Source organism: Perna viridis, chromosome 3 (genome assembly GCF_037379345.1).
Source record: "Perna viridis isolate PV_CMFRI_1.1 ecotype Kerala chromosome 3, ASM3737934v1, whole genome shotgun sequence".
In the NCBI taxonomy this organism is placed as follows: Eukaryota; Metazoa; Mollusca; class Bivalvia; order Mytilida; family Mytilidae; genus Perna; species Perna viridis.
The window spans coordinates 19,424,334-19,451,444 of record NC_142447.1 but is presented as its reverse complement, the minus strand read 5'-3'; the positions used below and the strand labels follow the sequence as shown (position 1 = coordinate 19,451,444).

The 27,111-nt window shown below is 32.3% G+C and overlaps 1 protein-coding gene across 1 annotated transcript; it reads left to right on the top strand.

Moving 5' to 3' along the window:
- Positions 1-27,111, top strand: LOC148621344 (pre-mRNA splicing factor CWF19L2-like). The gene is made up of 18 exons (XM_088575533.1): positions 1-177; positions 4,233-4,343; positions 5,029-5,133; positions 5,989-6,105; positions 7,653-7,778; positions 9,016-9,216; positions 9,578-10,253; positions 10,776-10,921; positions 11,574-11,786; positions 12,067-12,141; positions 13,316-13,381; positions 13,791-13,905; positions 14,848-14,936; positions 16,601-16,717; positions 22,353-22,508; positions 23,961-24,041; positions 24,584-24,685; positions 26,877-27,111. Exons 1-18 carry the CDS (start codon positions 91-93, stop codon positions 27,036-27,038), a joined length of 2,745 nt encoding a protein of 914 aa, XP_088431659.1. The 5' UTR covers positions 1-90; the 3' UTR covers positions 27,039-27,111.

The following is a 27,111-nucleotide window of genomic DNA, read 5'->3' as shown; positions in this document are numbered from 1 at the left end:
AAGTCAAACATATTTAATCGCAATTACACCTCCCTGTCCATGACATCCGCTAAATCTTAATCATTTTCTAAACGAATATTATCAACGAAAATGGATGCTGTTGCATTTGAAAGTAAATCTGAGAAGAAGGCCAGACGAAAAGAAAAACAAGAAGCACGTGAACGAGTCATAGAAAAGGTAAGTAATTGTTTAAAGTCTTTAGTGTATACATTTAATATGGTGTAGGAGCTCACTTTGTGCTCGCTATTTTACTTATTAGGTAAAAAATGTAGCCCCAACCCGGCCACATTCTTGTTACATAAATGTATTCTACTTATAGTCGGCGTCACATAAATAACATACTGTTAAAATTTGAATAAAAATATTTTCTACGACTTTATAATTTATTGACACCTACCGTCGTTTAAATTGTCTTGAATGACTTGCTCATTCGTTTAGCCAAACGGCTTCTCCCTAAACATTGAATCGTTAAATTCCGGTCAGATTTTAATTCTAGGTGGCAATATTTACATTGTAAAAAGTCGGCCATGTTTACAGTGATCGGGTTGCTAGGAGATGTTGTTTACGTTTAAATGGTTTGTCCAAAAACCGAAGAACCCAGAATGCAATTCGGCGTTATTTCGGATATCTCGGATTTATTTTACGCGAACAACGTATAATACCGAGAAGTTGATCAAGCAGACGATTGTCACCGGAGTTCGACGGGAACTTACGCACTTCGTTTGTAAACAAATCGTCCCGTAAAAACCAACATGGCGGATATTAGTATGGGATTTTCCCGTAAGGATTTGTTACGCATGATTTAAGCTAATAAGCGACTTGTTTTTGAGAAGCTGTTTGGCTAAACGAATGAGCAAGTCATTTAAGACAATTTAAACGAAGGTTGGTGTCAATAAAGTCGTAGAAAATATTTTTATTCAAATTTTAACAGTATGTTATTTATGTGACGCCGAGTATAGGCATAATCAGGAAGAGGTCTCATGGCTTTTAACTGAGCAAACACAGTCATAGTGGGTTAACCCCACTAGTGGTCAAATTACTAAGTCACCAACAATTCAGAACAACAATTGTCAATTTATGGACATGTTTTGTCTTTATACACATAGCCTGGTTATTCTTCTATGCAGTGTCAGAAAAAAATACTATGTAATTGCTGACCTACATTTACTTCAGGAATGGATGAATGACAATGGCCATTGATCATCACTATTGTTTTTGTTTAACCTAGTTCTAGTACAAAGGTGAAATTCTTCATCATGCAAGCATTTACATGTACATATAGTTATCATCTATTTTAGTGAGGAATGTTTCCTGCATAGCAGACCATTAATCAGTCTGTTCACACTATTTATTGTAGTTTGAAAATCAATGTTAAAATATGAATCTACATGTACATGCACATGTAATTTTGAATGCATACACAGATTTTTAGGGTGAACAGTATATATCACAATGGCGAACTTATAAAAAGAATAATTTACATTTGTACCATATATGGAATATTGAGCTGATTTGAATATTTGAACACCTCTTGACCTGACCTTGATGTGGTATGATTCACATGAGCAAGCACTTTTCTTAGTTACAAAAAAAATCCAAATTTGTGATTGCACAAGAGAAACAGGTTAAACCTCTATAATATTTTTGAAAGAGGATAAGTTGAACTTGGCAACAACAATACTGATATATATGACTGAGTATTGTCTATAATACTCATTTATAAACATGATAAAATGTACATGTATAGAAGTATTGTATTGCATTTTTAAAATTGGTAGGTTAGTAATATAAACAAATTATTTTGGAGGTTTTTGTCTTCTGATATGTTTATGTCGTAATTAAAAGTACCTGAAAAGATAATTTTAAGTATTTAAGGATCACATATGTTTTAAATAAAAAATGTCTTAGGGGCTGTCCATAGACAATTATCACTCTTATCTAATTAGAGTTACACAGACACAATAACCTAGTGATCATTTCCATTTCAGTTTATTCATTTTCAACCATATTATTACTAGGAGTTGTCTGAAAACAACTAAAATAATGAAATAAAGCTATTTTAGAGTACTAATGACAAGACTACAATGAATTGTTTTTATAGTAGTAAATGTATATTATCAATCAAATGATAAAACAGTTGTAACAATACATGTACATTGTATCTAAAATACAGCTCTACATGTAATTTCTCAAAACATGGAGGTTATCCAGTGTCATTTCCATGCCTTCAATGTTTCTTGTCTTAATGAGTCCATGTTTTGTAGGAAATTGAAAGTACAGTGTACAATTATCCTTCTTAGCTACATATACCAATGTCTTCTTTAGTCATCTCAAAAATAACTGTCACTAAGTCAAGTCAAGCAAATTTAATTGAGAATTAGTGCATTTTTAATAGCCAGTCTATATAAGAAATAGGCACTGGGTGAAACATGGTACATGTGTCACCATTTTGAAAGTTTAATTTGACTCTTTGCACCATCAGAATCAAGGCAAAAAGAGAAGATTTTTCATATCATTTTGGTAAAATTAGTTATAATTTCATTGAAATGCACTTAAAATGAACATTTCAAGGGCAGATAACTCTGTCAAAAGCCTGAATTTTCTAACATTCTATTGAAAAGTTTCTGAGAAATATAGACTTTTCTAATAGAGAAAGCATCCTTGAGTGAAATTATATTGTTAGATCAGTGGGTTTCGGTTTTTGACGTGCATGTTTTTGATTTTTCCCGTTTTGCCTGATTCTTACAAAAACTTACACTAAACAAACAATAAACATTAGTTGGACAGAGCTTTTTTAACCAACATAATAATCTAAACTATTATACTTGCATTGATGAGAATAATTGATAAAATTATATCACCGTTGATGTATTGAAGTTGTTACTTTCATCCTTTTTTATTTGTTTGAATCTAAAACTTTTATATATATATATTATATTATATTATATTATATATATATATATAATTCAATGTGGTCTAATACATTGCATTGCTCATAAACATTGAAAACTGTCTGAATCCAATAATTTTTACAAAATTTTAAATTGAAATGTCAGTGTAGGACAACAAAAAGGAATTCCATATACAGTAATACCAATAGTCCACTTTCACATTTGCCATTTATTAAAACATTCCTGGTGAAAACTGGTTTACGGTTTTATACTAGACAAAGAAATGATTCAAAGGCTGCAAGAACAGTTATAGTTATTTCGAAATACGTCTGTGCTCATTTAAATATTGGAAATGCTTAAGTAATATACATGTGTGTATCATTTAAAAATTTCTGACACTAATCTAATCAAATTTCTGCTCCCTTGGTCCCAATTGCAATGTCACCAGATCTAACCCCAGTTGACCTTCATAAAATAACTTTTCCAGAATGAAAGTGAATGTGAAAGACATCTATACAGACTTGACAAAAACTTGTATCACCAGTGTCCAAGTGTTCTTATTTGGCTTGCTGCTACACTAGGGACATTTAGATGGGGGGTTCAAATTAGCATTGGTCCATGATCATGGACCCTTAATTTCTGATGCAGGATAATTGCAATATCATGTATCTACGTTTAGGACCCACATACATGTACTTTCATTGAGGACCTTTCACTGTTGGAAGTAAATTTGTAGTTTTTAGTCTCAACCTTTATAACTGGCATTTTTCTACATTGTTGTAGCACCCCTTTTGGACTTTGAAAATGGTTTGGTTCAGATAGATGCCTAGATTACCAAGGTTAAGAATACATTTAGACTTTAAAATTGTTCCGGTTTAGACAGGTTTTTGGAGTATTCAGGGTATGGTTTAGACAGGTTTTTGGAATATTCAGGGTTCAGTTTAGACAGGTTTTTGGATTTTTCAGAGTTAGATTTAGACAGGTTTTTTAAGTGTTATGGTTCGGTTTTAGACATTTTTTTAGTGTTCATGGTTTGGTTTAGATGGTTTTATTTAGTGTTCTGGGTTTGGGTTAGACAGGATTTTTGAGTATTCATGGTTTGGTTTAGACAGGTTTTTTGTGTCTTCATAGTGCAGACTAGACTGTTTGTTTTAGTATATGGGGTTTGGTTTAGACAGTTTTTTGAGTATTCAGGATTTGGTTTAGACAGGCTTTTTAGTGTTGAGGGTTTGGTTTAGACAGATTTTTTAGTGTTCAGGGTTTAGTTTAGACGTTTTTTTTATTATTCAGGGTTTGATTTAGACAGGTTTCACTGTATGATTATATTTTTTTTCATTTTAGGCGAAAAGAGATTATGAAAGAGATCAATGGAAGAAAGAACAGGCTAAATTAAGAGGTGAAGACACTTGGATGCTACCTGCATTAAATGATAGACTTGAGCAGGAACAAAAGGTACTATGTCTGCTACTTGTGAAATATTTCATTTTTAATTTCTACAAAACAGGCTTTTAATTAGAAAAAAAATTAAAAGCAGGCATTCAGGTCCATTGTAGTTCACACTTGTTACAAGGAACATCTTTTAAATTTGTATAGAAATACAGTACATGAACATGCATGTATTTCAAACCAGCTAGTACTCTAAAAAGTGTTTAATATAATGCAAAAGCTCCTTTCTTTAAATATTAGCTGAAAATAATTCATGACTAACAAAATAATGAACATTTATTCTAAAATACCCCATTCAAGGTGAAAATAGTTTACAGGAAAATGTTTTAAAGATACATGTATGTAATGGAAGATTTAGATTTTAAAAATACCCAGAAATAGTTTAACAATGTATAATTTACTGATAATAATTTAAAAGAATCACAAGAAAAAGTTTGTTGATCTAAAATTCACCGTTAATAATGAAAGAAATAGCATAGCAACCCTGTTACAAGTAATCACTTCTGCCAAAATCTGAAAGAAATAGCATAGCAACCCTGTTACAAGTAATCACTTCTGCCAAAATCTGAAAGAAATAGCATAGCAACCCTGTTACAAGTAATCACTTCAGCAAAATAAAAAAAAAAACAACAACAAAAAATGATTGAATTTATACATTATGTACATGTAGTTTACATCTCATTTTTCATAGGAATATGAGAAAAAGGCAAAAAAAGTAAAAAAGGAGAAAAAGAAAAAGAAAAAGCATAAAAAAGAGAAAAAGAAGAAGAAGTCAGAAAGTAATAGTTCATCAGAGGTATATGTATTTGAGGATATTTGTAAAACAGTGTTCGGAATTATACATTTTATCTCTCAATTTGGTGTTATATTTCTGTGAAAATTTGTTCATCTCTGAGTTTGTTGTTGGGTTGTTTCGTTGATTGGTTCTTGCACCAAGACCAAGTTGACAATCAGTGATTTCTTCCATTTGTTCAAGAACTTTTTTCTATTGCATAAGTGGAGAGTAGCAAATGGAGCAAAAAGATCATAGATTTCTCGGAAAAATATAAGAAATCCCAGAATTCATTAGGGAAAATTGTAAAAAAAAAAATTTTGGACCCATAGGAGTTAACATTGGAAAATTCTCCCTCTTAAATTTTCCCAAAGTAGTTTTGCTGAGTTTTTTCCTGCAATGTTTTTAACAAATCGAAGTAACTTATTACCATTTTAAGCTTAAAATTCAAATAAGATGGGAGAAATTTCTGAAAATGTGACTTAATCTCCCACTTTGACATGGGCTTGTGAATGAGCGATTGTTGAATTTTTCATGAAATATCAGGAGGGTCCTGGCAAAGCTGTAGAGTTTTCACCTACATGTATGAATATATCTGTAGTCAGGGAGGACACCATCATCATTTCCCTTAAATTGTCATCTTGACATCAACTTAGTCATGTTACAAAGAAGTACATCAAAAGTTGATAAAATTCAAACGACATGCAAAAATATCATTTTAGATAAAAGAAAATGTTAATGTCACTCCCCTATCAATGCCTACAAAAAGAAGTTCTTTTATGAATGAACATTTAAGGGAGAAGCATTAAATATCTTATTTCAAAAATTAATACTTTTACAGTAGATTGTAACTGAATTAAGTTTGAATCTTTTAAAAAGGATTCTGATGATAGCCCTGTATGGGTTGAGAAAGGAGGATCCAGCAGTAAATTAGGCTCTGAACAGCTTTCAGTGAATGAGGATAAACCTGTAATAATGAAAGGACCACAGCTCCAGGTACCTACATTAGTAGCTCTCCAGTTACTTGTAAATAATCATGCAACAAAAACTCTGATTTTGTTCTGCTTTCAAGATTCACTCTTACACTTCTTGAGGAGTTTGGATTTCCCGCATGCACGATATCAAAATACATGCGAAACGCTCACCAAATGCACAATGAACACGACTTCTGTGTTGAAAAGTTTATGACTCATAAAATGCAAGATGTGGTTTATTGGTGGTGGATTTAATGTATGTTTTGTACATACAGAAGTACTTAAATTTCACCATTGGATACAGGGGGTGTTCTTGGAGTTTGAATTCACCCTTTTGTTGGTAGGAAAATTTTGTTACATATGAATTATTGCATTTTTTCAATAAAAAATAATCAATGATAGCCTGGAATCCCCTTCCAAATCTCGTTATCTACAATTTCATATTATGCACGAATGATTTTCTTTCATTTTTTTGTTTAATGATTTTCATTAGTTATTATGTTTAACAATTTGGCTGAAAGCTGCAGACTTATAGCAAGGTCTGCTTGATTGATAAAGCTTTCTTATCCATTCAATAGATAAAATACAGTCTACCTCCAGAACAACCTTTAAGTTACTCACTCTTGCTTTGTCAGTTGTTTGTTTTATTGGCTTCGTAAATCTCATTCTAAGTTAATTTTGCCTTACTGCAATTTCTAATATAGAATGTATTGGAATCGAAAGACTGATTTGCATTTTTTGGTTTTTACTTCTTCAGTATCAAAATACCTTTTATTATATATAGTATGTCACAGGTTCATGTCTGGAACTTCCATACTGTTTCTGAATACTACATAGAATTAAGTCCATACATAATTCCTTTTAAACATCTCCCACATTAGACAGTGTCAGTGGTGGAAAATCTAATGTGTGAACTGTTCCAAAGATTTACAGGTTTATCTCTGAAATCAGCACTAAAGATTAACATTCAGTTTAAACATTTAATAAAAAGAAACAGTTCTAAATTATATGGGAAATGCAAATTAATGATTACAGTTTTATTTTACATCATGTTGTCTTTGAGATTGAGTGTATAGTGCTATTTTCACATGAATTGAAAACCTCCAGTGCTACCAGCAGTTTGATATCATTTACTTCCAGGATCTTGAAACACTGCATTACAATCCATTTTTGCTTTTCTTGATAATTTTATCAAGCAGCAATATTGTTTTGTCATTTTTCATCAGTTTATTTACATGAAAAGATGTTTTGCTGTTAATACTGAACACAACACTCTGTAAATGGAAAATCTCCAGGCATTCGAATAGTAGATTAGAACCCATTCTCATGATTGAAGTGGAGACTTTCATACCCTATTGCATTTGATTGTTAAATTTATATTCTTATTGCTCATCTTTATTTTACTCTCAATAGTTGAATTGGTATTTAATAAACTCGCCTTAGGCTTGTTTTTTTTGGCAGATAAAGTGATAAACTGGACTGATTTGCAGTATTCAATATCTCTTAAATAATTTTATCTTCTGTGAAATAATTTGAAAAACTTCACCTGGTTGTATTTTCCTGTTTTAGAGAGATAGTTGGATGGAGAGCCCTTTAGACATTATTCCAACAATATCAAAGAAAGAAATTATGGAACAGAAAAAGCTAGAAGAAGAAAAACAAAAGGCAGAGGACAAATCAAATTTACTGAATAAGGTAAATAATTATTTTTGGAATTATTTTCTTTCTGGAGTTTGAATTTTGTTCCATCAAAAGTAAGCTGAAAAGTATTTGAAGGATATTTTCTATGTAAGACCAAATAAAATAAATTTGTAGATTCTTTTCCCCCCTATCCCTAAAAATTTGGGCAGGAATTTCAAAATCAGGGTTTTTTCAAGCAGTTATTAGTATTGAGATACTATTTGACACAAATCTTTCATTTCTTGGCGACTTAACTGATGTTTCTTCTTTGAAACTGGATTTAGAACATATCTATGCTTCAAAAATCTAAAATTAGGCTAGCAAATATCTGGTTAGAAATAAAAATAAATGAAAAATAAAATCCTTCCACCTGTTGGATGTGAGTTTAACATTTAAGTTGACTTTGCCTAATTGGTTTAGAATATATATTCTGTGCATTATTATCACGTAAGTAGCATTCCACATAAGAGTCATGTGAAATCTTATTCATGGTTGGAAATCCTGCATATTTTTATTTTTGATATTTTGTTTAAAATGTCATGATAAACAGAAAGTAACCTGTGGCTTTTCATATAACCCTTGTTGTAGGAGAGAGAAGTTATATAGAATGCACTGTAGAATTCAAAATTAAGGGAGATAACTCTGTAAATGGCACTGAAATACAATAGAAACTGTTGGATTTTACATGTGGATTATCTCCTAAGAGATGACTGATTGGAATGAATAATTATACATTTCATCATAAAGATCTATAAAGCAACTTAATAACAAAAATAAAAATATGTAGCCTTTTTTAAGGTGTATCACATTTTACAAAATTTGCATGATTCTTATAAAGATTGCTTCTTAACAAACATACAAATGTAGAAGTGATGATTTTTATTTGTAATAAGAATGCAATGACTTTTGATAAAAACATACAAAAGAACTTATTTGAGGATTAAAATATAGTTAAGGTAATGTAGGAATGAAACAGACACATGTCTTTTCTTGTTATGGTCTACTATGAACCATGAAATTTACTTAACAATTTTATTTTTGTTATTTTCACTGTCAGACCTGTAACTTGAACATTAAGCTGTTGTAAATATTTTTTTTGTAGAACATTATATTACTAGTTAAGGAACAATCATAAATTTACATCTTGTGAAAGTAGATTGATCACATAAACAGTGAAAAAAAAAGACAAAACAAAAATCTCTGCGTTTACAGGATAAATATGTGTCTGATATACATTAGAATATCATATTAGCCAGGGCAGCATGAAAGGGAGCTAAATCCTTACTGGAAGGATGGAGGCACTGGTTTACCAGAGAACAAATCCAAATCATCAATTATGGGAGGGGTTGGAGATGGGGGCCTTAGCTGGATGAAGAGGGCTTACCAGAGGTGTGTAGAACAGGCCAAAGAGGAGAAGAGAAGTCTTGAGGATGTAGCAACAGAAAAATATGGGGTAATTTGTTATATTATTAAGTCTTTTGAAGTACACATAAATGTAGTTGAGAATCTTTTTTTATAACTGTATTTTCAGTTTTTTACTAGGTTTAATTTTCATGATTATTTCATATATTTCAATTGCTTTGTTTTAAAAAAATAAGTAGAATTTCATAAAAAAAGGGGAGAGTTCACAGTTTTCAGACTTCAGTTCAGTAGTCTCTAGATGGTAATAAAAATGACATTATTTACAGACATTTCAAAAGAAATTAAGTGAATCAAAATTAAAGGAGCTACTTTTACCTTGACAAAAGTGGACATTAACAAAGTGCACTTGTTGTTGATACAGCTCTTCTGAAAGTAATGTTTTCTTTTCATAGTCTTTGAAAAAGTTGGAGAAAATGTTGTCTGATGCAGAAAAAGCAAGTGTTAAAATGAAAGAAGATCAAGAAAATGAAAGAAGAAACAGATTTAGAAGGCCAAATGATGAAGAGAATGATTCTCCTGAAAATAGATACTCTTCATCAAGGAGAGACAGAAGTAGGTCAAGGGAAAGATACAGAAAAAGGTCAGGGGAATGGGAAAGGTACAAAAGGTCAAGGTCAAAAGAAAGGATGAAAAAGTCAGGGGCTCCAAATGATAGAAAATTCAAAAGACCTTCCAGATCACACTCTAGGTCCCCAGAAAGAAAGAATGATTACAGAAGTAGGTCTCCATTTGAAAGAAATAGTTCCAGAAGAAGAGAAAGGTCTAGATCACCAAAATACAACAGAAAGAGTAGGTCAAGGTCACCAAGATACAGCAAAAGTTTCTTATCGAGTAGGTTTAAAAGGCCTGGCAGTGATGAAGAATCAATGAATCCTAGAGATAAACCTAAAGGCAGATTTGCTAAACCTGGTGATTTTGATGATGATGATTCACTTGATAGGAAGGAGACGAAATTCTCCTCTAAGAAACTAGATGTGCCAGCATGGAAAAAGATGGAGTATGTAAATGTGGAGAAAAAGACTGAAGAAAGGGTTTCTGAAAGGAAAAGAAAGGAAGTTACTCCTTCTAGTAAGTCTCAAACTAATTTAGTAACCCAATGCTACCTAGTCTTTCTGTGCAAGAAGCATGATGAGATATTATGTGCAGAATCTTTCAACAGATTAAAGGTACCAGCCATTTCGCAAGGTTTCATATTTTTTTCTATTACATGTAATAACGTGAAAATTTGTCCCCATAATCTTTGATGTTAAGCTAGTTAGTGGTATGTAATGTTGTGAAAATGGTGATAGTGAAAAGTACAAAATCAAAGTATGCAGTAGGTCAGTTAAAATGAAAAGACATGGTTTTACAAAGCCAGGGATAGTGGTAAATTGGCAAAATATCAAGTATATGTATATGGTAAAAATGAAATTGTAAAATACAGAGTTGAAAAAAGCAGATTTCCATTTTAAAAAGAAAGAAATCATGTTTGAATACAAAAGAAACATCTCACAAAACTTCCTGAAATTTGACAAATATGCATATAACAACCATACAAGCAAATGTATGTTTATTATGAGTAAACCATGCTGTCTTTCTGTTTGTTTATAGGTACTAGTGGCAGTGAAAGTGAAAGTGAAAGTTCAGAGTCTGATGAACCTGAAGTGGAAACAGCACTCCCTATTAAAATCCTCACAGAACAAGAAATGAACCAGCTAGGAGCTAAAATTGTCAAAGCAGAAATTTTGGGTGATACAGTATGTTGTCACAATAAAATATTTTCACTTTAAACCACTAACTCATCATTGATTTTAAACAAAAAAAATTCCATTGTTTTTTTATCAGGAACATTTAAGGCATTGCTAAAAAACAGGGAAATGATGAATTTATAATTTAAATTATAGCCATGCTTGCTATAGACCTAACAGGGACAGTGTTGTAGGCTCTATTTCAAATCATTCTTAAAATCAATCAATTGCTAGGCATTATAAGGTTTGATAGTTAGAGTTATTCCCCTTTGATTGCTGAGTAAAATATTTAAATTCATCAAACCAATCAAAATAATGTCCTTTGATTTGGAAACGAAAAGAAACTTTTGTATTTGTTGAGGTATGGTATGGAGTAAGGTCATAAACAATATTCTTAATTTTAGGCTCAACTACTTTAGAGATACAGTACATTGACTGCAATACTTTATTCTCCCATTTTTTACTAACAGGAATGGGTGACCTTGAGTATACGGAAATTTGACAATTCCACCAAAGTTGATATATATGTAAATTTATATTTATTGCAAGCCAAAGGTATTCATCCAAGATAGTTATACAAATATATTTTTTCGTTGAATAAATCTTTGTTGGATGTCAGTAAAAAAAAAAAAAAAAAAAGACAAAAAACTTATCTTGACAGGAAAAAGCTGCTAAATTAAAGGCAGAGTTGGATGAAGCCAGAGAGCTGAAGGAAAGAAACAAAGCACCTCCAGCAGCAGAGAAGAATGAAGAACTAGGGGTGGATGTTGTATTATTGACAAAGACTGATAAACATGGTCGTGTCAGACCACTACCTGACATGTCTACTGATGGGAAAGACTTGGCAAATAAAAGGAGGAGAAAGAAACAGAAGGTAAGAAAAACAAAGTTTATTTTATAGAAAGTTAAATAGGGCAAGAAAAACAATACATGTGTTTAGGGAAAAATACTTTAAAAATTAGGTGTGTGTTGAAATGTACGAGATTTTGTTTTGGTTGAGTTCATTTGACAATTATACCTTATTTAAAAACACATCTTTAGAAAAATTATTAAAAATGTTTAGAACAGCAGAGGATTTTATATATATTTTCATACATTATTCTTATTTATACATGTAACTACTAGTATGATATATACATGCTCTTTAATTTTAGGTTGACACTCATGGAAAACAAGGTGAAAGAAAACAATATTTTGATGATGATGAAAACTTTGATCTTAAAACTCTGGTAAGTCAGTTAAAGATTTCAGTTTTTATGATTTACAAATTCATTACACCAAAATTATGTTTGATGAGATCATGCATTCAATTGACAAATGGACACCTACAAATGTAAAGGCTGTTCCAAAGCCTTCTCAGCTTCTAGCCTATAATGTAAGTTTTATAAGTAACATCACCAGAAGATGGTAAAATTTGAATTGAATAACTAATCTTCCTTCCTCAGCATAAAACTCATAAAGCTATATGTATATATATATATATAAAGAAACGCCATGATATATATATTGAGCATGGTGTTTCTTTATATATATATATATACATATAGCTTTATGAGTATATGGCCTAGCTGGCAGAGTGGTCTAGGGTGCTGGACTTAGTGCAGGCGGTGTTGCCATAGATGTCACAGCAGCACGAGTTCGAGTCCCGCGGAGGGAACGACCAAAAATTTGCATCGCAAATTTGACAGTTCTAACATTGTTGGGAATTTTTCAGACCTTTCTATTTATATATATATATATATATATCTGATGGAGCAGTGTAGCGAATGGAGTCGTCACATTCTGAGACGTTTGTATATCTATCTATATATATATATATATATATATATATATATATATATATATATATATATATATATATATATAAAGAAACACCATGCTCATTCTGTCTGCTCACCCATGTACCTTTTAATGGTAGTAATCATAATTCCCCTAATATGCTCTTTGGATATTGTTGAAACTTAACATAAGGTTTTGAATTATGTATTTAGTTAGCAATTTTAGGTTCTTACAGGGGAAGGTAATCCTATTTCATGGTTTAGGGTCCAGGTGGAAGTGGATGGTATTCTTTTGTGAATTTATTCACAAATATTGTTTAAAAAAAGAAATTATAATGTACTTTGGATGAAAGACAAGTGAGGCAAAACATGTTCTATAGATGGATAAAACTTGGGCTGCACCAGTTACTCAACTTTAATGCTGATAGCCCTCCATTGTACATGTAACATTATATTACTTAAGCATGCATTTTTGTCTCATTTGCATTCTATGCTTTTCAGTTTAGTTGTTTCTAAGATTCAGCAGTCACAAATCTGTTTGTTGCAGAATCAATATTGCTGAAATTAAATGGCTTTGCAACAGTTTTTAAGAGTTTAACCAAAAAATCTAATCTAAAATTAACAGGTTGAAAGAGAAAAGATGGGAACTGCAGAGGATGACAGTCTTATGTTTGCCAGACTTGCTGGAAGGGTATGTTTTTTATTTATACAATCCTTTGTTTTTTTTCTTGCCAAGTGTTGACATTTTCTTAGAAGTATATACAGTTGTCCTTTTTCACTTCGTAAAATTATAAATACAAAAATATCTATATTCACCTAATCAATTCTGAGTAGCTGATTGTTATGAATAGGTCTTTAATAGACAATTTTATATTATTATACTGTTCAGTTGTCTGTCTGTCTTTTAGCACTTCTTACAAAAAACTCTACATTGTTTTCATGTAATTATGGGAATAATGAAATCACTGATAGACATCATAAAACTTATTTAGCTTACATTTTTCTGGTTGTCATAGAATTAAAAAAAAAAACAGGGAAATTAGGTGATATGTACTTTTGTGTTTGGCATGGGAGATAACCCTTTGTTATTATTGTCTTAGTCTGTAGACAAAACTAGTGATGACTATCAGATTGATGATGTTTTCCTGGACAGAGCCGCAAAGAAACAGTCAATATCTGTATCAGAGATGAAAGAAAGATCTCAAGCCATAGCTGGTAATATTGTAACTTTTTTATACCCCTGTGTGTTGGTGTAAGGCCCTCTGTTGTCAATCAATGTGATGGTGTGAGGCCCTCTTTTGTCAATTAATGTGATGGTGTGAGGCCCTTCTTTGTCAATCAGTGTACCCTCCTGTTCTTCAATTTCTGCATCTGTCCCTGAGTATATGAGAGTCACCCTGCCTGGCTATATATGACTTTATCTATCAAATTGCTGACTGGATTTTAATTAAACTTTATAGGATGGATAGGCTATGATTTTTAGATGACTGTAATGGAAGATAATTAAAATTATGATTTTTATCATGTTCACATTTTGTATGAACAAGTCCTTCTAAACTGCTGAATGTATTGTAATGAAACCTTTTAAGAAAGTTAAGTAAGATAAGTAGATACGTATTTAGAAATAATTTGAGGCAGATGCAAGGCATAAAAGGATGAAGATGATGTATTGATTTTATAAAAATAATTATGCCATTTACAGTTTAACATTCACTAGAATTTATTTTTCTCCATAATTTAACAAAACTTTAAGATATGATTTATAAACATTTTGCTATTGTTAAAGATGTGAAGTAAAGGTCCTAGCTCGGTACTACAGGTTTACCTCCTGTAAGACTGAAATCGAGCTATTGGTGCTTTTAAGGCCAGAGTAATTTTTTTATAGATTACTGTTAATGTGCACTCTGCTATAATAATTGGTTTGTGCCTTACAAAAGAATTTATCTGAATTAAGGTTTTTACATCCAAAAGAAGTTAATTCATAAATAGGAAGTTTCCAATACCATTGTAAAATACATTAAGCATAGTGAAGACTATTTGGGCTAATTCAATTGTTTTTTGCTAGAAGAGTAAGTCCCGTTCCCTCTCTCTTTTTTAGCTTGTACACTCATTATACAGGTATTAATTCATATTAAATCAAACTTCAACCTCTTTCAGACCATAAGAAAATGGCAGGAAAACTTGAGAAATGTCAATTTTGTTTTGGCAATGTACCAAAGCATCTCATTATTGCCATTGGAACTAAGGTAAGTATATTTTCTAAGGTGTGAAAGTCCATAACTAAATCTTGCTTGCTATAATTGTACTTCAGCTTGGCTTTGTTGGTGCTATTACCCCCAAGTTTACCCTTTTTTAATGGAAGTGTTATGATGTGGTCAATTATTTCTTTGACCCGAGTCAGATGAAAATGGAGTACTGGACAGACACTGAATTACAACTGATACTGTATAGCGAGTTATTTTGGCAGGCATAAATTTGTCAATTTTTAGGCATAAAAGTATGCCAAAATATTTGGTGACTGCAACTTTGGTGGATATTCAATTTTCAAAGCTCAGAGTAAATACATGTATTTCATGGAATTTTTTTTGGCATTTTTAGACAAATCGCTAAAATACACCAAAATTAGTGTCTTCCAAAAAATTTCCCGCTATATGGTAATTGGAAGTTGTAAAAGAATATCAGTTGCTTTAATTACTCAGAGTGCAGTTTATTAGAGACCTCAAAATCTTTTGAATGCTTGACAAAAAGGTAGTAAAAAATTGTCTTGAAAAATATTTACTTATAAGAATTTTTTTTGAAGTTTACCAAATACCAGTGTGAAGGATTATGTTGGTGTTATAGAGGACATTTAGACATTACCTCGGGATTAGGAGGTTAATGAAAAAACAAATCTCACTTTTTTCTCTGATGTTTTAATTGGAGAATTCCTAGTGAATTCTGATCAATTTGGGTGATCCTTTATATCCAGATAAACAATATGGTTAAAGCTACACAACCAAAAGAATGAGTGACAGAATGGAATCAATAATTATGTTTCTTTGGCTGTTTTTTTACACATCCTCACATTGTATGATAACTCTAAAATACATTAATGAATATTAGTATAATTGTTTTGTACAAAACTTGTCATCATGAAAGACAGCTCCGTTCTCCATCTTTTTCTGGTATCTTTTTTCCAAATCCCAGGTAAGATGGGGAATGGACATATCATACTTAAGCATGACAATTTGGTTTTGTTTTCCTAAGATTTTAACTAATTATCTAATACTATAGTGGTTTGTTCAAAAGTGTCCTCCTGCAGGATGTTTTTGAACAAAATGTTATTAATAAATGGTTATGTTAATATCTTTATTTATCTTTACGCAAGAATTAAAGGAACTTGAACTTTATGCAATCATACACATATACTTGACATTCCATTTCAAAATAACTTGATAGACTTTTATTGTGTATTTAAGTAGCTGTCTTTATATCTTTATAAGAATCATACAAAATCTGAAAAATGTGATACACCTCAAAAAAGGCTACATATTTTTACTTTTGTAATTAAGTTGTTTTATGGGTCTATTCTTTGAAATGTGTAATTATTCATTCAAATCTGCCTGCTCTTAAGGGATAATCAACATTGAAAATCCAGTAGATTCTATTGAATTTGAACGTCATTTACAGAGTTATCTCCCTTAATTTTGAAATCTACAGTGCATTCTATATAATTTTTATCTTCTAAGAGCACGGGTTATATGAAAAACCACGTTAATTTCTGTTCACTATGACATTTCAAACAAAATATCAAAAATTAAAATAATGTAGGCTTTTTACCCATGAATCACATTTTGCATGATCCTTAGCTGGATTGCTACTTAAATTTTGACATGCCGACTTAAATCGATTTTTTTGCCTTTTATTTTAGTCCTATCTGTGCCTACCTAACCACAAGTCATTAACAGAGGGACATTGTCTGATAGTGCCAATGCACCACACTGCTGCAGGAACTGCATTAGATGAAGATGTTTGGGAGGAAATGCAGGTACACTTTTATCACTTACGTAATCAATTAGATACAAGAGGAGAATCTGTTTCACTTTTAATTTAGTGGAAAGCTACAGGCCAGCCTGCCTTAGCCACCACATGCATTCAGCAATAATCTTTCTTACAAGTATAAGGTGAAAGTGTTGGGAATCAGATGAAAATTAATACTCAAATAATCAGATAATCAAATAATCAAATAACCAGTCCAATGCGACTATTGATTAAAATCACACTTACTGCCTGAAGATTCAAGTCTTTGATGAATATGTTCTATATATGCATTTACCTGTGTTTGAATTTTACTATTAACATAGTTTACAGGTGGGTTTGGTCATAACAAGTGTCATTTCTAATTGCTTGGTCATCTTGTATTTTAAGGAATTTCAACAGGAAACTTTTTTTTACCTTCAAGTCATGTCAAGTTAAGAAACAGCTAACTAATAAATGTTTGAATGACTGAAAGTGTAAACACGAAAAGATAACTGATAGCACGAATTTGGATTTAAATTAGTGATTTCTAATTCTGAAAAAAAAAAAAACAAAAAAAAAAACAATTACTCATGCATCGTTGGAAATTGAAAAATTAATCGATGTCAGATTATGATTGATTATCGAAACATCAGTAGTGCATTCTGGGTAAAATCAACCTGTATGTTAAGACCATGTGTCTGTAAAAGACATTTTTGACTTAAGTAATAGTTATTCTAATTTAATACAAGGCCCATTATCTCATTAATCACTAGATCACCTTTCTCAATGTATCTTTTTTGTAAATGGAAAGTAACAGTGTATAGACATGAATTATAAACAATTTACAGATGATGCCTGTAATCGAGGAATTTTGTGGGGCTTTGCCATACATTTTTTCTGATAAAGTACCAAATTCATTTATGTTTTTTTTTTTTTTTCTGGTCAATATACTGTTATAGTTTTTATATTGCAGTTTAAGTAGCACTCCAGCTAAGGATCACGCAAAATGTGATTCATGGGTAATAAGACTAGTAAACATGCCATAGTAAACAGAAATAAACAGGTGGTTTTTCATTTAACCTGTGCTTTTAGAAGATAAAAATTATATAGAATGCACCGTAGATTTCATAGTATAAACCCATAAAACAACTTAATTACAAAAATAAAAATATGTAGCCTTTTTTGGGGTGTATCACATTTTTCAGATTTTGCATGATTCTTATACAGATATAAAGACAGCTACTTAATACTTATACAGTGTCTATTACATTTCTTCCCCACTAGTGTCCCCAAATAGTGATGCTACAAGAAACAGGTGCAGATCTGTAGTTCATACAAGGGTAGAAAAATAGGCAGAGCTTTAGTGATATATCACTGACCAATATGTCATTGACCATATATCATCAATAAATATACTGTCAATGCATACTGGTTGCTCAAATAGAGAGATTGCAGTATAAAAAAAATAAATAATAACTACACTGTAACATTTGGAACATGTTGCCATGACTTCTGGTATAATGCTGTTTTATGTTGGAAGATCAAATCTCTGTTTTTTGTAAACTTCTATTCTCTTATCTCCCACCACCCCCTTTTCCAGAAAGAGTAATCAGGGGAACCAATTGCAAGATTTGAGTGGAAATCAAAAGAATGCAATATAGGAACAAAGACAAGATATTATACAGACACATACTACAAAGAACATAAAATAATACATACAAATTAACATAAGTAAATGAGCCTCCACTGAAAACTGGGAGCAAGACCAGGTGCAAGGTAGGGTAAGGCACCAATCATTTTTATACCGAGGGGGGTGGGGGGGCTGGGATTTTCAATGTTGCTAAATAATTTTTTTTCTGCTCTTCTTATAATTTTTTTTTTTTCAGGAATATGGCAGGTTTTTTTTTTGCTAATCCATTTTAAGATAAACAATAAATGTAAAATATTATATAAATATCGAGGGAGGACATATAAAAGTAAAGACCCAGATATTCAGATATTGTATTCTTGTTTAAGACCAGATAAAATTACTTAGTAGGTTTACATCACCTCCTGCTTTTAAAAAATAAATTTTTTTTTTTAAATAGAACAGGAATTTAAAAATCAGGATTTTTTTCACTTCATTTTCTTGTATTTATGCACTATAATATACAAATCTTTCACCTTGGTTCCCTTGATAACTCTTTCAATTCTTGGTGATCAAAATAATGTTTCTTCTATGAAACTGATGTGGCTATGGATTTAGAACATGTCTATGCACTAAAAAGATAAAATTAGGCCAGCAAATATCTGGCAAGGAGTAAAGAATAAAAAATAAAATCCTCCCAACCACCCCATATTTTTGGTGAGGGTTGAATGAAATTTACTTGCCCTAAACAATACATGGCTTTGTCTGTAGCCAGGAATTGATGAGAAGCTGCTTCCTTGTTCTAAAGCATACAGAGCACGAGAAAGTCTGGCACTCGTGCAGGCTGGGATTAGCTTCCCCTGCGATAGCACGAGAAGGTCTGGGACTCATGAAGGCTAGGATTAGCTTCCCCTGCGATAGCACAAGAAAGTCTGAGACTCATGCAGGCCTTACAATTTCCCCTGCAATAGTACAAGAAAGTCTTGGACTTTTGCAGGGAAGCGGCCCACGTCACAATCAATTATGCATGGCCAATGTAGAGTCTATAGCCCTTTTAGCACCCCAAAATATATCAGTTTGGTAAGAAGCAATCTTTGAGTAAATTCATGATTGTAAATTATATCTAATTAAAATTCTTGCACACTTATATAGAAAATAAGGGGTGACAGGAGACAACCTTGAAGTATTTCTTGTATGTTCATTGAAGGATGGTAAGAGTGTTGATTGTGGATGACTTTGCCTTTGGTGTTTTTGTAGAGTCCTTGGATATACTTTACAATTTGACAGGGATTCAACAGTGTTTTAGTACCTTCCAAAGTGCATTTCTGTTAACTTTGTTAAGGCCTTCTTGAAGTCCAAGAAGTTTATGTAGAGGGCTGCTTGCCATTCTATTTACTCCTCGATGATGACCCGTAATTTAGTCAAGACATGATCAACTGCATCAGAATCTGGAGAGTAGTTGAATTCCTCTACAGTTTTTTGCAGTTGCTCAGGATGCCCTTCTTTGGAAGCATTATGATGATGTAGCTAAAACTCCACGCTTCAGGGATTTCCATTGTTTCCCAGATGTTTTTCAAACAGGTCATGCAAGATGATGTAGGGCTCCTTGCAGGCCCGAGTGTCAACAGAACTGGTGAAATATTGCTGCTGGGGCGTTAAACCCTAACAATCAATCAATCTAGATGTTGTAGGTTTTTTTTCAGGTTGATCTTCAAGACCTCAAGTGGAAATTTGGTTCGGTCCTGGGGCTTTTCCAGTCCTTATTTGTAGGGCTTTTATGATTTCATCCTTTGAGATTGGGCCAGTATCAACTTCAAGGTCTTCTCCAGGAGGTAGATCAGGAGCATCTAATATATCTTTTCTATTTAAAAGTGGTTGATCTAGGTTTGTTATAACATTGTCATCTTTTGTCTTTCACTGGTTTGGATGTGTTGGTTTTTCTACCTGTCAGTTGGTGTGTGATGTTGTACTCAGCTTTTGTGTCATATCTGCCTATTGCATTCTTTGCATTCTTTGGAGCAAACTCGTTGATGTAGGTTCTTTTATCCTGTCTGTTCCTTTCTCTTTACTTCTTTCCTAATGCTTATATGGTCGTCAACCATTCTTTCAACAATCATGTTTTTAGACCTGGTCATGTTATATCCTAACAGACCTACGCTTCTCAGTTGTCTCGATTGTATCGTCAGATAACCATGGCTTGTATTCCTTCTTTGAGAATCCAAGTTCTTCTTGGCATGTGGATTTTACTCTTTCTAATTGTTTGTCTACTATGTCTCTTCCTTATGTTATACTTTCGCCTTCTAATCTGATCTTGTCTGGTTGCCATGGCTATCTTGATCTTCAATTTAGCCACCACAAGTTGATGATTGGATGCTATATCAGCACTGTAATGTAGTCTATCTGGTTTCTGTCTTTCATCTCTGGAGACACCCAGGTTGTTTTATGAATATCCTTGTGAAGGAGTTGGAATGTTGTACCTCCTATGACCAGATCGTTCTGGGAGCAAAAATCTGCATTCTGAGTTCTCCATTTTCGTTGATGTTACCAATTCATTCCTTCCCCTTGATGAGTTCTCTCCCTGTGTTATCTTCTCAAACTTTGGCATTCATGTCACCCATTACAATCAAGATGCCCCAAGTGTTGTTCAATCTTTGGTGGCTTGGAGCTTGTTGTAAAACTCTTCTTTGTCCTCTTCCTCTGCTATGTTGGGAGGAGCATAGCATTGAATGACTGTTACTTTTTGTATCTTTGACATAAATCTTGCCACGATAAATCTTTCACTCACAGGATTCCATTCGATGAATGATGATTAAGCCTTCATGTTAAGTGAGATATCTGCTCCATGTTGATCGTTGCCATTCTCGTTTTGTGGTTCGGAGTACAGTAGAGTTTGCCTTGAAGATAGTTCGACCTCTTCAGATGATGTCCATCAAACTTTGTCCCAAAATATAAAGGTTGTAGCGCTCCATTTCTATTGCAGCCTGGGCAGCTTTTCCGGTTTCGTATAATGTCTCCACGCTCCAGCTTGCAATCATTGAAGCAGTCTTAAGGGAGAAAGTTTTCATTGGCGGATGAAAAATTATAGTTAAGTGAAATCGAATGTATTTTGTAATACATATACACATATCACAAGTATATTTCAGGAATGTTGCATTGGCTTCAGAATCTATAGTGAAAATATTAATTAGTTTCATAATTAAATGTATCATGTAAAAGCATATATAGAGAACGGTATATACATGTGATGATTCTATCTTCAACAAAGTGCTATGCAGTAATATTAAAAGTTTAATTGTTCATGAAAGACATGCATTATAAAGGTTTGACCAGGGTCTACTTTAGTGGTGCTTCTATTAGTTGAGAGCCTTCAGGGTCACTAATTATATAAGACCACTGCTTTCGTAACAAACACATGATTGTGTGTAATGTTGGATAGTATTTTGTTACAAATGTTAATAACTTTTTTTATTATTTTTTTTATTGACTTTAAGTCTGAGAGCACACGCTCTGCTAGTGGGCAGCACAAGCTGTATATTTTGCAGTCGAGTAACTTTTTAATGAATTCAAACTGTTGAGATTGTGCATTCGGCACATTGGACTACTATTAAGTCTTAAGTATCGTAAGGTTTCACCCTATTCCATTTGGATTTAATTAATTTTTTTTTTTTTTCAAAAATATCCCAGGCCCCCCTCCTCAATATAAAAATGGTAGGTGCCTAAGCATCCTCTGCTTTTCTAGAAACCCCTGCTGAGTTGCTCATAAAAAGTCAAATTCTAGGATAGCTTTAAAAAAAAAACCAGGATAGAGGAAAGGGGAAAGAAAAGACACGTTGAACACATCAGTTTTCATGGTGCAGATGGATACACTATAATGATCCCAAGTGACAATATGATAGACAGATAGTTTAAGAAAGAAAGTGTAAAATTCTAAATGAGCTCAATATAAAACAATTTAGGTTATATTAAATGTGTTGTATATGTTATGAATTGTTTTTGTCTGTCCAAAACAAATAGATTCCTTTTGGTTTCCGTATAGGTATTCAGGAAAACTTTGGTCAAGATGTTCTTAGAGGATGATGAAGATATTGTGTTTATGGAAACCAGTATGAGACTAAAGTCTTATCCTCATATGTCTATAGAATGTATACCATTGCCCAGGGAACTTGGAGATATGGCACCAATTTATTTTAAGGTACTGGAATATTTATATCAGATTATTTTTTATTGAGTAACATTTGCATGTACCCCTCAAATAAGGATGTTTATAGTGAAATTATGGTCTTCCATGATAATTTAAATGATAAATTAAGTACCAGTCTATAACAATGTTGATGATGCCTGGACCTGAATGTGAAATTGTAAGAATTCCAAAAATAACCACTGTGCCCCAGCATTAAAAATTCAAAAAAACTACTTCTGAATTATGTAGGTCATTTCTGACAATGATTTGGAGAGTTCATAATTCAGACCCATTATACAAATTGTATGTATAGGATATCCCTTGCAATTTAAAAAAAAGCTGACCCAAACTTGTTTAATTTAAGATTTTCTTAACATCTATTGAAACTAACCTGAAATACCTACTACAACATAAGAGGTTTAAATTCTGCAAGCCATAAAATAGGTTCCCAGCCAGCACTGGTAAATTAGTTTTATTATGGCAGATATTTCATGCATTATAGGATAAAATGATTTACCAATCAAAACAGTCTCTGTTTTGTCTGACATGCTGAGCAGGATTTACATTTTTCTAGCTCTTAGAAAGAGTAATCGAGGGAACCAAGGTTATAGCGCTAATAAAAAAAATGTAATCCAGTGACAAAGACCAGACATATAAAACAGACATACACAAAAAAGAACACAAAGTAACTAAAGAAAATAAAATCATACATACAAAGCAACAAAAGCAAAGGAGCAACTTGGACTCCACTACAAGCTGGGAGCATGGACCAGGTGCACCGGTAGGGTAAGCAACAGTCTACTGTTAGGCATGTCACCTCACTTAGACACATTATTCTGACTACATGCCAACCAGTTACTCTATCCCCTTAAATACTGCATACTTGGAAGAGAAGCAGTGACTACCAATTAAATTCTTTGGTATGACTCAAACAGGGAACTGACCCACAACATTTCAAATTTGATGCTAGCATGCTACCCTGAGAGCACTAAGGCAGTTTTTACATTGCTAGAGTCAAGCTCCGAACAGCATCTGATGTTAAAAATTCACTCTAGATGCTGCAGCCAGCCCTATTAGAAAATGCAAGAATCTTGCAAAGTCAGGAAAAAGGGAATGATTTTACACGACATAATCCAATTGTCAAATGTTGTATGATTTGAATAATGCCTGAGAATTTCACAAGTCATGCCTGGAGTGGTTAGTAAGAAAGGAAACAAACGTCTGCCACTACATGGAGTTTTGCTAGAGTAACCCAAAAATACTTCAGAAGTCAGGCTTCTGGTGGAATTAGACTTGGGTCTACACAGGTTTCATGGCATTGTGCTCATTTATTGTTGGAAATTTTTTTTTTCCTGAAATGAAAAATCAGTTTTCGTAACCTTATTAATTGGAAGGAGTACATACATTTTCTGTGAAAAACAACAAAACTAATTTGTTGAATGTATAATGTTCTTTTTACTTCAGAAAGCCATTCAGGAATCAGAATATGAGTGGTCAGACAACAAAAAATTGGTTGATTTGAAAGGGAGAGATGTACGACGTGCTGTAAGTATAGTCCATACCTCCTGGAGTAGTGAACGATTTTTATCATGACAAAAAGAAAGATAACTGTTGCTAGTATATATTTTTGTAAAATGTCAACCCAAATATAATGAACAATTGTTAAAAATTTGAGTTTATTTACAGTTGCTTTCCTTCTTTGTGACGCACTGGAATTGTATTTATTTTTTAAGAATCTTTTGTTTGCAAGAGGTTAAAATTAGTACAAACTATGATGACCAACAGAAATTGAACTTCAGGTTCTCAGGTCTCACTTGTCTCCATCAAGGATATCTCATTTCCAGCCTTGATTCCATACCAAAAAAGCACATCCTGTATCAATTTTGTGGCTTTTAACAAGGAGGAAAGCTCTTTACTATTTTATGAAATGAAATGGAGTAAAATTGTCTCCCTTTCTCATTTTTCTTCATGAACTAAGAAATCAACTTTGAATGGTCTAACCTGTAACACAGACCAATTTTTACTGGGTATTGCTGTTTGTTCAATTAAGCCTAAGCCTCAATGATCATGCATTCTTTATTTTTCAGATTCCAAAAGGTTTCCCTTATTTTAGTGTAGACTTTGGCAATGAAGGAGGATTTGCTCATGTAATAGAGGATGAAAAGTCCTTTCCATACTTTTTTGGAAGGGTCAGTGTAATATTTACATTTTCAAAAAAAAAAGAATGTTTTATATGTGAATTTTGTATCATGGTGGAATATTAATTATTATTGAATTTATATCTAAAACCAATGTAGCTTGATTTAAGAAGGTAGAATTACTAGAGTTCATGTGACCAAAAAAAAAAAAAAAAAACAGAAGTGGTTGGTGAGACCGTGGTCTCATATTCCCTGCCGGCATTCTCATCTCCTGTAAATATCCTGAATAGCATTGTTTTGCATAACTTGCATCTTAGGCTAGTTATTTCCTCATATCAGACCCTATTTTAATACAATTGATTACCTCCCTTATATTACAATTTATATCAGAAAAGTAATTTAAGAAAAAAATGATATTGTTGCTTGTCTGCAATATCTTTTAGAGATGAATGATAAGAATGACTTCTTGGTATTTTTGAAGTGTCATCCAGGTTAAAGAATGTTAATAATGCCAACGCAAATTCTCTTCAAGGAGAGACTATTCATTATATAAATACACAGGAGAAAGGATGATAAAGGCTCTTCTTAGCCAAAATTCAACTGAAAATTAATCATTAATGAAGATGTCTGATAATTCTTGCATTAAAGGAAAAAAGAATTGTTTGAAGTTTACCAAAAATGTATATTCTGTCAGTTTTGTACTTTTTTGTCACTTTCTTGTCATATTTTTGCCCAGCAAATGGTACCCACACTCAAGAAACAATTTCATATTTCATGAAACTTTCATTATAACATTATGTATCTTGTGTGATAATATAAAGTTGTTTTTTGGGTTTGGACATTGTTTTCTGGATGTAAATATGCCCAGAAAAATAACAAAATTTACCATTTTTAACAGTTTTTGTTTAATGAAGTACAAATGTGGCACCATTTTGACATCATTACTATAAATTAACCATAAAACATGCTTTTTCCTAGTACTTATATACTTTTGATAAACTTTTATGTTATTACAAGAAGGTGATAATTTTAAGGCAATATTAATTATATTTCGATTCATTCATTCTTCATTAAACTCTGCAATACACAACATAAAGGGTTAAATGTTAGAAATTTAATATTTGAATTCAGTTAGAAAAACACCACATAGTTCAGGATCAGACCTTTTTTTTTAAAATATATTAGAATATTAAGAGGCTGTCCATGTAAAAATAAGGCAGATCCTATGATATGAATTGCACTGGGTAAATTTTATCTCACTGAATTATTCGTTCCAAAGTAATAAGACTTTTTGAAATGGACAGTGGATGGCTCAGAAATTGACTTTAAAGTTTCCTATCAAAGCAACCAATTTTGCTCAAATTAAAGAGTTATCTCCCTTTTTCAGTGAATTACAATGCTTTCTATGTAGTTCATTTATCTTTTGTTCCTATAGTTAATTGAAAAACCAACATTCGACTTTGACAAGGAATACATTTGTTATATGAAATGAATGAAAAACAAAATTAGTCATGTGTCACCCACTGCCTGGTTTTTGCATGAGTACAAGATAAGCCAAAAACTATCTGATTGCTTTAATTGTCAGTGATGTTCGTAACCATAGATACATGGTTATGACATCGTTTTGCTTTCATTTTGTCTTTGTTTGCATTTTTTTATTTGCAACTGATGAAGAAGGTTGTGCTTTCAAAATATATTGCAAATGTGGTTTAATAAAATATTGTATTAGAATAAGAATTAAGTAGCACTTCAGCTCAGGATCATGCAAAATGTGATTCATGGGTAAAAAGCCTATATATTTTTATTTTTGATATTTTGTTGAAATGTCATAGTAAACAGAAATAAACATGTGGTTTTTTATATAACCCGTGCTCTTAGGAGATAAAAATTATATAGAATGCACTGTAGATTTCAAAATAATTACACATTTCATAGCATAGACCCATAAAACAACTTAGTCACAAAAATAAAAATATGTAGCCTTTTTTGGGGTGTATCACATTTTCCAGATTTTGCATGATTCTTACAAAGACTGCTACTTAATTGCAATGTGAAACTTTCTAAACTGATGTCATAGTAAACTAGAAAGTTGTGTCAACTTTTGAAGTCTCTTTTATGTCAGCTTCATTGCTTATTGATCCTGTGTTAATAGGGTGAAATGAAGAACAGGTCTGAATTGGTTTAGTTCAGTGAGATTTATTACTATAGAATAATGATTTTTATTTTTCAATCCTTTTTATAGGAAATAGTAGGTGGTATGTTAGATGCTGAGCCAACATTATGGCGAAAACCTACCCGTGAAAACTTTGATGATCAGAGAAAGAAAGTTTTACAATTTGCAGAGAAATGGAAGTCACATGATTGGACTCAGAAACTTAGTAAAAATGACAATGATGATGACTGAAATGTTCCTGTTTATTAACAAAATAATTAAATTAAGAATAAAAAAAATAGCACCCTAGTGGTTGTTTATACCT

Excerpts from the sequence above, each read along its gene's own strand:
- LOC148621344 (XM_088575533.1), top strand. The coding sequence starts at position 91 with ATGGATGCTGTTGCATTTGAAAGTAAATCTGAGAAGAAGGCCAGACGA. Across the intron at positions 6,106-7,652 it reads TGAAAGGACCACAGCTCCAG|AGAGATAGTTGGATGGAGAG; the intron begins GTACCTACATTA and ends TTCCTGTTTTAG. Across the intron at positions 22,509-23,960 it reads TGGCACCAATTTATTTTAAG|AAAGCCATTCAGGAATCAGA; the intron begins GTACTGGAATAT and ends TTTTTACTTCAG.